General features: G+C 46.4%; 2 protein-coding genes across 7 annotated transcripts in view; one reads left to right on the forward strand and one right to left on the reverse strand.

Annotated features, from left to right (window-relative positions):
• The window catches only part of GRAMD1C (GRAM domain containing 1C), a 52,674-nt gene extending 51,800 nt beyond the window's left edge, over positions 1 to 874 (reverse strand). Inside the window, exon 1 of one of the 3 annotated variants that reach the window (XM_041410820.1) lies at positions 591 to 874. In XM_041410820.1, the coding sequence (XP_041266754.1) occupies positions 591 to 764 (174 nt within the window). In that variant the 5' untranslated portion in view covers positions 765 to 874. Of the gene's footprint in view, positions 1 to 507; positions 556 to 590 lie in introns of those variants that run through there. The other 2 variants (XM_041410823.1, XM_041410821.1) reach the window with 2 other exon arrangements.
• LOC121339208 (synaptogenesis protein syg-1-like) lies at positions 2 to 11,022 on the forward strand. Of its 4 annotated transcripts, none has more exons than XR_005953146.1 (4): positions 2 to 138; positions 7,718 to 8,161; positions 9,735 to 9,876; positions 10,900 to 11,022. XR_005953146.1 is itself a non-coding variant. In XM_041410826.1 (4 exons), the coding sequence occupies exons 1-4, from the start codon at positions 1,680 to 1,682 to the stop codon at positions 10,966 to 10,968; spliced, it is 657 nt and encodes a 218-aa protein (XP_041266760.1). In that variant the 5' UTR covers positions 1,577 to 1,679; the 3' UTR covers positions 10,969 to 11,022. The 4 variants fall into 4 exon arrangements, 3 of the variants coding, with proteins under 3 accessions (XP_041266760.1, XP_041266758.1, XP_041266759.1); XM_041410826.1 differs by lacking the exon at positions 2 to 138 and adding an exon at positions 1,577 to 1,686 and having other exon boundaries at positions 10,905 to 11,022; XM_041410824.1 differs by lacking the exon at positions 2 to 138 and adding an exon at positions 3,772 to 4,074 and having other exon boundaries at positions 10,905 to 11,022.
• The last annotated feature ends 933 nt before the right edge of the window (positions 11,023 to 11,955 follow it).

An 11,955-nucleotide genomic window follows, 5' to 3' on the forward strand; every position in this document is an offset into this window, starting at 1 on the left:
ACTCCAACCCAAGTCAGAACCGAGGCGGTGCCGGGCCACCCCCGCCCAGCGCTGCCCCGGGGCCGCGGCCCGGGCCGGGGACACACTGCGGAGGGGACAGCGGGGCGAGGCCAGGGCACAGACACTCGGGACTACGTGGTACGAGAGCAGAGCTGCCCCCGGGGGGCTTTTCCAGGCGAACACCCGCACTCGCTGCAGCCTCCCCCAGCTGCTGCTCGCCGCTCCTCGCCACCACAGCGCCCGGCTCAGCGGCTGCCCGGCAACCCCGCGGCCGCCTCCCCGCCGGCCCTCCCTGCAGCCCGGACCCTCCCTGCGGGGGCCCCGCGGGGCTCTCGCCACCGCCCCCCTCACCGGGGCGCCCCGAGGGCCACCCTACCCCCAGCCCCGCCTCGCCCCAAAAACTTTCGGGGACGTAAATGGGGACGGCGGAGCTTCCCAGCGCTGCCGGCGGGGCACGCCCGTGAGGCTGTCCCGAAAGGGAGCGGGGCTGCCGCCCCCCGCACCTACCTGGGCGGCTCGCCGCTGGCCCGGGGCCGGCGGCCGGGGGCAGGGAGCCCGCCGGAGGGGCGGGCGGGGAGCGCGGAGCTTACCATGGAGGGGGGCGAGGGCCGCGCAGCGGCGCGGCGCCCGCCAGCTGCCTGCGCGGGGCGCACGGCGGGGCCGCGGCCGCCATTTAAAGGGGCCGGCCGCGCCGCCGGCCCGCGGCGGGAGGAGGTTGCCAGGGGCGAGCGGCGCCGGTGCTCCCGAGGATGGGGAGCCGGCATGGGGGGCGGAGAGCGCCACGCTGCCTCCGGTGCCCTCCTTGTCCGGCCGCGGCAGCCCCTCTGCGGCGTCCGCAAGGGTTAACTGGGAAGCCTCCGCGCCGCTGGAAAGTTTAAGGGCTGTAGTAGGAAAAAACTCCCGGCGGCGGGAGCGGGGCGGGGGGGGGGCGGTGTTCGCTGCCTCTTGCCCCAGGGAGAGCCCCCGCCCGCCGTGAGCGCAGCCCGTTAAACAGCGCCCGGGCTGCGAAACGGCTCCCAAATCCTGGGTTCGTGGGATTCGACGGAAAACACTACCGAGAGGCCGCTCCGGGGGGAATCCATGGGCGAGAGAGGGAAAGGCTGGCTGCGGGCCGAGCGGGGGATGAGATGGCATAAAGGAAGTCAGTGAGGGGGCTTTCATTCCAGGAAACACTGGGTCTCATGTTTGATGCTGCTGGGCAGGGCCGAGTGGTTTGTGCCCCAAGCTCTGAGCGCCCGGAGGGTTCCTCAAATCAGGGGACCCAACCAGAGCCACGATGGCTCGCAGATTTGCATCCTGAGCTCACCTCATAGGAAAAAGAAGAGCCCTATGAGGTGCAAAGAAATCGCATTGCTAGGTAGTTGGCTGGTGGATGGATGGATGGATGGATGGATGGATGGATGGATGGATGGATGGATGGATGGATATACGGATGGGTAAAGCAGCCTGTTGTGTCAATGCTACTTCCTTCTGTTCCCTTTCTCTCTACCTCTTCCCTGGGAAATGTATGGAGGCTCCCTTTGGACATCTCAGGGCGCTGTGGTACCTGCTCACTGCTACATTAGAAAAAGTGCCCAAAGTCCCCGTGGGTGACACCCCCTCCCAGCTGTGGGCCAAGACAGGACAGCATTAATTCAAGCAACTGCAAGTCTTCAAAATTTACAAGAGAGTGTAAAAAAATGTCTGGTTTGTTTCATTTTTGTTCCTTGCTTTCTTGGTTTGCACCTGAAACTTGAATTTGGGGGGCTTTTTTCAACAACACTCAGGGTTTATTTTTCTTTTTGTTCAAAAACTGAATCGTACTGGGTTATTCAAGTGGGAGAAGCTTCATGTTCAGCTGCTGGCTGCCAGCAACACTAACCAACCTCCTTTGTATTCCCTGAGTTAAAAGCTGGCTGACCAGGCACTTCGGCTCAGGCATGACCTACTTAATGGAGGATTCACAAGAGAATTGCTAGTTCTGGATGACATGAACATAAATAGCATTTGCAGGAACAATGGTGGTATGTCCATCACAACACACTTGAAGGTTGTTTTTTTTTTTGAAGCACACCAAGTACTTGGGTTTAAATCAGTGTTTGGATTGCCTTTGGTTCAGATCTGTCTTTGCACACTGACTCTTCTGACATGCAGTCACAATCGCCACTCTAAACCAGTAACTCAGTCCAAAATCCTCTTGATCTGCCTGGTGCCTTTGACTCTACAGGTTTTCCTCATCAAACTCTCCATTGTTTTTCACTCCTCTGACTTTTTCTTTCACGGATATTTTGGTTTTGCTCACCAACACTTTGGCAGTACTTCCTTCAGAAGACCCTCACAAACTTCCATCTTCCTTCTGAAGTGCTCTGTTGCTCTGCACTTGGTCCCAGTTCCCTTCCCAATGTGATCCCTGCCTGGTAATCACAAGCCTTCCCACTGTCCCAAGCCATTTCAGAGAAGTATTTGTCCCTAGGTTCTTTTAACCGTACTCCCTCTAGCCCATCCTGCTTTCGCTGCTTCCACTGCTTTGGGATCTGCACACCAAAGCTAAAGTGACTCAAGGTCACTCCAGGAATGAGCTGTTCTTCTTGACGTTGTTTGGTCAGCCAAGTTTTGTGAATCAATTATGGGTTCTTTTTGCTTTCAAATGCAAAGAAAAGCAGAAATACTCATGCCTCTCTCAGCTGCATTGTGCTTTAAGAGTTATGGAATTCAGTCTTTACTGGGTACTCAAGCACAATTCCATTACCTGGAGAGTTTTGAAGATATGGAAGATTATTAGATAAAGTATGCCACAATCCCTAATCCTGCAGTTGAGGGAAGAGGTGTCAGCCAAATAGTGACAGCAGCCCGTGCTTGGTGCAGGCATAGCACAGCTGGCAGGGCTGGGTGGTACAGGTGAGGCTTGGAGCTGCTGTAGCTCCTCTCACAGGGTCGTGCTCTGTGTGGTGTAGCCATGATATTATGAAAAATCCTTTGCTGGGATTTTTCCTCTCCTGAGAAGCTGAGGAGCCTCAAGAGAGAAATGTAAACAATTACTATCTGTTGCTGCGGAATGCAACAGATGCATCCATGATTGGTCCATGTAGATTGTTTTCCATTGATGACCAATCACAGCCACCTGTGCCAAGGCTGTGAGCAGTCACAGGATTTTGTTATTCTATTCTTCTCTTGTTGTAGTCTTCTGATCTCTCTGATCTCTCTGTTTTTTAGTATATGTTTAGTGTAGCATTTTAATATAATATTTAACATAATAAATCAGCCTTCTGAAATGGAGTCAAGCCTCGTGTCTCCACACACAGAGAGTTCATTGCAACAGTGTGGGTCGTCTCTAAACAGAGACTCATTCAGAGCACACCTGCTGGTTTTGCAGATAGGCTGCCCTCTCCAGCAGTTTCCCCCTCCATCCAAGTTGCATAGACAAGATCTACTTAAATATAAGTTGAGTTTAAGTAGTCAATTTTGATGAAAAACTGTTTGTTCTGTGCTGAAAAAAAACTACTTTGTGGAATACACTTAACCTGTAAACACCATGTGCATACAGCCACAAAGATACTGAGTTCCTGAAGTTTCCTTTTGTGGTGCATTAGGGTGATAATGTGGTGCATTAGAGTCTGGCTGTTCAGAAAATTAAGCCAATGTTCTTTGTGTTCTCACCATCTCTAGGGAGGGGTTCAGCAGAAGAGAGGTCTCCTTTGGAGTATCTGGATATTCTATACTCAGCCCAAAGTTGTGGTTTATACATGCCAAAAGTGAAAAATAATGTATTATCTTCCCTCTGCTCTCAGAGCATTTTCAACACGTTCTCAGAGAGAGATCAGAACAGCCACTGGGGAAGTAGTTGTTGTCCCTTGAAACGTGGCTCTCATCCAGGGAGCAGGCAGAGCACTGTGAGCTCAAGGCTGTGGTAACTTTAGTAAGTGTGACATTCACTAGGCAAAATGTGAGGTCCTGTTGCTACAATACACACATAGTTTTTACCCGTACTACCAGAGGGAGAGATGGTGAGGCCATGTACTTCAGCAACCATGAGCCGGCACATTGGGAAACTCTATAGATCTGCAGTCTCATCATTCATCTTCTTCTTGGTGGTGGGTGAGTACTAAACCACCTTCCTTAATTAGAAGAAATATAGGTTGTTCTTGGAATCTTGGCTTGAGAAGTTCTCTTTATTTTCAAAGTATGACTTTCAACTGAGAACTTCCTCAGGGTGCAGGGAAATTGTATTTAGTGTTGTGCATTGCATTAAAACATACTTTTCTCTTTAGATACATTCCTGTTTATCTAACGTAAATGTTCTGAAAGAGTGTATTTGCCTATCTTTTCCCAGATATCTCATCATTCCTAGAAGCTTAATTTCTATTTTGTTTCTCTGATAATTAGCCACCAGTTACTGTCACAAGGTAGTTATTCATATCCGTTTGTGAGAGCCAACCTCAGCCCAGGGCAAAAGTCATATAAATTAAAAGCAGCAATGTGCAGTCATTGAACACTTAATCAGAGATGTCTGGGAGCTGGATACAGCTTGTAAAGCACCTTCATAGCACCAGCATGGAATGAGTGTGAAGCTGAGATCTAAAGCAAACAAAGCCATCTGAAAAACAGTTATTTCATCAGGAGAGGATTTTTTTGTGGTTTGGAAATTGAGCCCTATTTGCCCTCAACCCCTCCTGCAGCTACCAAGTGTGAATGTAGGAGAGGAGCCTAAAGTGGAAAGGCAGAATTCTGCACTGACCTCCACACACAGTTTTGGTTCCCCCATGCTGTTGGCAGCTGGCAGAAGAAGCTTGCAGGGCTGCTCAGATTTACTGCAGGCACCAAAGACTTAAGTGAGACTCCAGGACAGGAAGAGAGTGCAGCTGTATTTTATTCTTTCCTTTTGTCACCCCAGCTCCTCTAGCCTGCCTGGCATATTTCTCACTTACAAGTCTGATATGGTCTTATATGGGGAAGTATCAACCTGCAGATTACATAAAGGGAAGGCTGAGGGCTTTAGTAGGTGCCCTATTAGTACTGCCCAATGTGGAGCGCATTGCCACATTGCAGGGAGTCCCTGAGAGCTTTCTCCCCTTGTGGCTGAAAACTGGATGTGAACTAAGGATTTCATATGACAATGACCTATTAGGTCATCTAATAGTTTGTCCAGGTCTAGACAAGATCATCCATGCTGTATTTCTCTGTACCCTGTCTAGCTCACGTGCTTTCACCACAAAGCCTTGCATTCCTCTCCGTGGGCTTGAGCCCCACAACGGGCATGACAAGGGAGCCACGCATCCCCCTGCTAATGAAGCAATTGACTTTAAAAGACCTTTGAAGCAGAGTCAGCAAAGCATTTGGCATGGTATGCTCCCTGATGCCAAAACGATAAGGGCATTGTGTAATTGAATATCTCTGAACTAATATGTTCCAGTTCTGCAACCTTAAAAAAGAAAAAGAAAGAAAAGAAAGGAAGAAAAATAGAGGCAGCGCTGTGACCTTCTCAGTGAAACCCCCCAAAGAGAGCTGGGACGAAACAAGACAGCCTACGCCTCTCCTGTTTTAATTTTCCTAATTAAGTTAATTATTTATATTGAATAAAAGGTGTGGAAATAAAACAGATGACAAGGCCAGTTATTTCACGACAGGAGATGCGTATAAAGCTCACGATGAACAAAGGCAACATCAAAGCACGTTGCTCCTACTCAGTTACATTCTCTATGCCACTGTCTGTGTAAAAAGTATATCTTTTGCATCACTAAAAGAAATAAAAATTACAGTTATGTTACAGATGTGCATATGGCAAGGCTGAAATCCTTGTAGCAAAGGAGAAATTTTGTGGCCATTCTTTGAAAACCAGGTAGCAATAACATACACTAGCTAAAGCAGCAGTTATCCAGTGGAGAAAATGATTAATAAACTGAGATTTTAAAAGAGCACTCATTATGAAACTGCTCAAATTCACTCTAAATAACCAAATAAATCACTTCAGAATATTTGATGCACAAAAACTGTAATATGTCAAGCTTTGTCAGTTATTTCAATTATACTTTATATTTCCTCAAAGTATCTTGTCAAGATACTTCAGCTTTAATGGCTGCTGCCTCAATACTCATATCTAACTCAACAGGGAAGATCTGGATCTCAGATTTCCCCAAGAACTTCCAGTGGGCTCATTGGTAAGATTAGATATGAACAGAAGGATAATATCTCACCCAGTACCTTTAATAAGGACTACTAATTTTAAGTGGCCAGATTCAAAACTATGTTTGGCTACCTAATTCTCAGGCATCCAATTCCTATGGGTTGGTGCTCCAGTTCTAAGGCAAAAGTTTTCAGTTTGAGGAAAAAGCACAGAGGCCAAACAGCTCATAAGGTGTTTCACATGCACTGTTGTTGCCTAGTTTCACAGCCAGTTTATAGTTCCTGTTTTTTTCTATCCATGGGTTCTCTCTTGTTTCATATATAAACTGTAAGCTCTATACTCCAGCCTTGTGTAAGGTGCCCAGAACAACAGGGCTGTGCTGGCAGACAGAAATCTTCTACTCCCATATGAGTCATAAATAATAATAACGATGAATACAACTGTGATTTTTGTGTACAAGCTTGCCTGGAGGAGCCGTTCAAATAACTCTCAAACTGATCATAAAGGGGTTTGGTTTTCCATTGCCTCGAGACATTTGTCCCTGAGCAGAGAGTGTCTATTGTCTTTGTGATGCTTTACCAGACCCACACAAGAGCATTCCACACTCTGTGGATGGCAATGAAAGACTCAAGACAATGGAAAATCAGGACCTTCACTCTGGAAGTGTCTGCAGTCCGCTCAAAGGGAGACTATTTCACTTGAAAATAAAACAACAGAGGAGCCTTTTCCAAAAATTGGTCTGAACTCTTTCTTGGCAAAAGCTTATTTTTATGTTTGCTTTGCCCTCTTTTTGAGACAACAACTATTCCTCTTATTTTCTGTGCCCAGTCTTGTTTCCAGAAATGAGATCCACTCTCACTACTCTTAGCTCAAGGATATGATAGTCACCTGAGTATGAGAAGGCAGGTTGAAATGTCTGCTACAGGCACGTTCATGTTTTTGTAACAAAAGTTAGCTGGAGATGGTCCCTTCAAAGAGAACAGCTGTCACCCTCAGCTTCAGTATGGGCATAAGGCTGATGTCCTGTCCCCCAGACTGCTGATGGGATCTGCTAGGGGTTCAGTCTCTGGTAATGGAGATTCTTCCCATGATTTCATGATTTCCTGTCCTGTAACTGAAAGTGCATGCCAAAAATTTTAAGAATCACATTAGATTTGGGAATGCGGGCAGTTGCATTAGATGCACACTTATTCACTGTCCTTGCCAAAATAGAACTGCCAGTGTATAACTGTACATGCATTTCTTGCTTTGCCTCAAAAGCAGTTGAGGCCCTGAGACTTTACTGAGTGGGAAGAAAGGGGTTAGTGTTGCAGATGGAAATGGGGCTGACTGGACTCTAAATTCCACCCAAAGCCATTAGACAATGGCATTAATCTTCCTTTCTCTAGTATGGCAGTAGAAAGGAGCTGATATTGAAGAAAAGACCTGTCTGTACACAAGAAGGAAGCAGGAATGTAAGCAGGAACTAGGAAGAAAATCCCTGTCATCATAACAGTGACTGCCCTCACGTGCTAATTCCAGGAGCCATTCTTTGTGTTGGTTAGAGGTCAGGAGCAGCAGGCACAGTGATCATCCTGTCATCCTCAGCTGTCCTCTTCTCTCTCTTCCCCGGTACAGATGTAGGAGTTACTGGTGGAGGGGCAAACAAGGAGAATGCAGCAGCTGTGATTTATGTAACAGCACAGCCTTTGTTGTTGACACCTGAGCCTTGGAACCTTTTGGTGACTCAAACACCAGCCAAGGAGAAAGCCAAAGAGGGTGAAACTGTCGTGTTGAACTGTCATCTTAACAGTCCACAGCGTCCCTCCCTGACTGACCTGATGGTGAGGTGGTACAAAGAAGATGAAAAGGGGCAGATGGACCTGCTAGAAAAGAATGTGACCATCCTGCCAAATAACTCCAGGATCTTCATGAGTGGAGACTTGTCCCAAGGGGATGTTTCCCTGATTATCCTCAATGTGACAACCAGTGATCATGGTATTTATTTCTGTGAGGTTACACTTCCGGACGGGAAGATGGTGACAGGACATGGCACAAAGCTCAGGATCAGGAGGGCTCTGGGTAATACTTGGAGTTAGTTACTTTTTTCCTCTTTGTTTTTCCTCCAAAGCTGGTCTGCACACTAGTAGAAAGAGAGAAGTTGGCCTGTTTGGCCTCTGCAGTAAGGGGCTGGTGTCATGGAGTGTAATTGCTCTATAGCATTTCTCCTTATTTTTGTAAGGCCAGCTAAAATTCATTAGCTTGTCTCAATAAACAGTCACAGGTATTATTATAAGGAGGAGCATTTACACCACAAAAAGAAAGTCTAATGTTATCCATAAAAATAAAGTCACTGCAAAGAATGAAACAGTCAGACAAGTTCCCCTTGTACTAAGAGCTCTGGCAGAACGCCCATGAGTGACAGGTGACAAGGTACCATCTCAAGGAACAGCTCTAGACCTCTTTTTTTTGGATGTTATTTCTCTCCAACCCACTAACTTGCATAGTCATTCCTTAACTCTGAATGACATGAGTAATCCCATGATAATCACGAGGCTCATATGTAATATGATTGTTATATAATTTCTGATTAACTTCATTCACATTAAAGTAGCATTAGAAATTCCATGCTATTTTTTCTTAGCCTCACAGATAGACACTAGGCATACTAAGTAAAGAGGTAACTTGCTATGTCTGTAGCAGCTGGAAATGTCAAACTTTCCTTTTATGTAGGCTAAACAGATTTCAGTCCCAAAAAGTCAACACATTAGAAGGGTTATTATCTTATTATCTAATTAACAAAAAATACCTCTTCCTGTGTCAAGAGTAAATTATGCAAGTGCCATTTTCCTCTTTATCATCACCAAAGCTTCTATCTCACCAAGATTCACTAAGCCTTTGGCTTTTGAGCCTGATTTACTAATTTTTATAACACTACTAAGTTTAAACTGTAACACTAAAGCTAGCATATTGTGCCCCTCTGAAAGGGCTTTGGTTGTGTGTCTTGTTGACTTGATCTCATAGTCTCAGTAGCACAGGTTACTCTTGAAATGTCTGCACTCTGGCCAGCATAACTGCCTTTCTGTGTTCCTGAGATGATGAAATGTATAATTTCAGGACTATGCCATCTCTGTCATGCAACAGTCCCAAGAGCAACCAGTCAAAGAAAGGACTCGAGTGGAGCTGTCTCTGCTCTCTGGTGCTGTCTCCCTTGGAAGTAGATAGGCAGACCAATGGTTTTCCTGAAGTTGTCAGAATAATTTTTGTCCTTTCAAAAATAAAGTATACAGGCCTGAGTCCCATTAATTCAAGCAGCAGCTTCTTTTGCCATCCCATAGTGTCTGTTGAGGGAGATTTCTGTGATGATGGGGCTGCCCTGTCTCTAAAGCAACAGACAGCATAGCAGCTTAGGAATGCTGCTTAGGAGTTCCTACACTGGATGAAATGTAGGAGTTCCTACAGGAATGAAAAAAATCAGCAGCTCTGTAGTGCAAGTCACTCTTCTGTGTAGAAGGGATTTCATGTCACACAAGACATCAGCGTGATCATGGTAAGCAGCTTGCTCTGCAGCCACTGCAGAAAAGATGCTGGCTGCATTGCATATACTTGTCTGGAAAATATTTTACATCTCTCTCTACCTTCCTTTCTCTCCCAGGCTTGTTTGGCATAGAAGAATCCATTGGAACAATCATTGGGGTTGTGGCAGCTGGTATTGGAGGCACAGTGGTTCTGATCGTTGTTTTAACCCCACAGCTGAGGAAGTGCATCCTCTGCATGAGACAGGAGTCTCACCAAAGGTACCTGTGTTTTAACTGAAAGACAAATTAGACATTTACTTACCTCTGGTCAGACATGGGATCTGATTGAGAAAACAAGCAGTGTGAAGGAAACTCTAACAGAAATGATTCTGTGTTCCATCACTTTTTCCAATATTTTTTGTTTATGTTGGGTAGAGCTTTACCAATGGGCCTAATGAGTTACCTATAAAAAGAATTATAGGATCTTCTTTAATTGACACTTTGGACTAAGAGTTTTTCAATGACATGCTGCCACTTCTTTTAACAAAGACCAAGGACTCATTCAGTTCTTTTATGTTTATAAAAGCATGTTTATACTGAAGGATGGTTCTTCCTCCTGCCAACTTCGTGCTTCCATTTGTATTCTTGCAATGCTTGTGTATATAGCTGATGATGGCTTAGGTGTGTGAGGTGTGGTTTCTAAAGCCCTACTTCCATGAGATCAGCTGATAATGTTGGGAAAACCAGACATTTTCGCCACATATGAGCCAAGGAAATGCCCCAATAAGAGGCTGATGTACCTAAAAGCTCACCTACATTTTTCTGTTCTGTCAATTGGTCCAATTTGTGGAGACTGACACTGCATTTTGAAACAAGTTTAGTTCCCATTTTGAGCAACCCAAGATGTGGTATGCGTTTCAGAGCGAGCTCAGCAGACTTTTTGCATTCACTGGGAGACGTGTGATTTGCACTTCTCCTGGCGCTCAAAAATCTTTCTCAGCGTGGTGAAAAAATCCCCTCCCCGAAGGGCTGCAGAAGAGCCGCTCCTGCAGTTCACTGGAGCGCTGCCGCCACCTGATGGACAGGGGACAGGGACACGCCAGGAGCTCTGCCGCTCTCTCCGGGGAGGATCTGGCACTCCCTTCCATAGGCTGATGCTGCCCACACAGCATCATCCCTCTGCAAACGCTCTACATTAAGAGTTGACAACTTCTTCTTTTGCCAGAAAGCCTCGGAGGAGTTTATTGTGTTGTCCTGACTCTGTGTTGCTCACTCATTCTCTCTCCTTTCCTTCTTGCTCAGCATAGCTTGATGTGCAGCATCACAGGAGTCGCTGGGATAAGCAAAACCTGCAGGTGGAACAACTTTTGATGCCCCATAAGCCAAAAAACGGAGTTCTAGACGGAATAAAAGCCCTTGTCTCTACATGTTGACTTTGGCATTTTTATTTTCATTAGCAAAATTCTTTTTCCTGCAGCTTTGACAGCCACAGTGGCATATATACCATCCTCCTGCAGCAAGAAGCAAAGCAGCTTTTTTGTGAAGAAATTCATATTATCAATGACCTGCAAAAACTCCACTTAGTTTGGACTCTGATGAGGCACCCTGGGTCTCTCTGTGCCATTAGTTCTTATTTTATAGGTGCAGTTCAAAGTTTGCCAGCTGAGTTTCAGCAGAGACGGGAGCCCAGCCCTACCCAGGTGCTCCAGGTGCCCATGCAGTGCTAGCACCTCCCCGAGGAAATCAGAAGCATTGCTTCTGGGGAGCAGGAGTGGCTCCCATCTTCTGTGCCTCCTGCCAAAGAGGCTCTTGTCCTGTTGGCTTGTCCAGCCTGAATGCTTGCAACGAAGATGCAAAGAGGGCCCACTCCTACATAGCTACTCCTGGCTGAAAGAATAGGATTTTGGTTTCTCTTGCCAGAAGGAAAAGTAGCCTTTGAATATAAGCCTCTAATACCCTTAAAAAAGAAGAAGGAGAGAGGAAAGATTTGCTTGACATGGCTGATGTTCTCCACAGCCACTGTTTCCTGATGTGACAATGATTGATTCCCAGGCAGTCAGTGACTGGGGGACATGCCTGTGTAGGAGACCAGCTTCTATATGTATCAGAGAGAAGTTTATGAGCTCTGAAGCCTGTGGAGCAGTGAGAATATTCTTTTACAAAGTGTGGGTACACCTGCTGGTAAGCAGAAGCCAGAAATCCTTGCTGACCTTGCAAGTGCAATAGCCCAGCTTAACTCTGCTTACCCTTGAACACAGCTCAGAAGCGTCTCCAGTGCTGTGATGGAGGAGCATGAGGGATAAGACAACTGGGCTCTGAGAAACCAGGTCTGGTTAAAGATGTCCCTGCTCATTGCAC

The sequence above is a fragment of the Onychostruthus taczanowskii genome, unplaced genomic scaffold (assembly GCF_017590055.1).
Source record: "Onychostruthus taczanowskii isolate IOZ18803 unplaced genomic scaffold, ASM1759005v1 scaffold34, whole genome shotgun sequence".
In the NCBI taxonomy this organism is placed as follows: Eukaryota; Metazoa; Chordata; class Aves; order Passeriformes; family Passeridae; genus Onychostruthus; species Onychostruthus taczanowskii.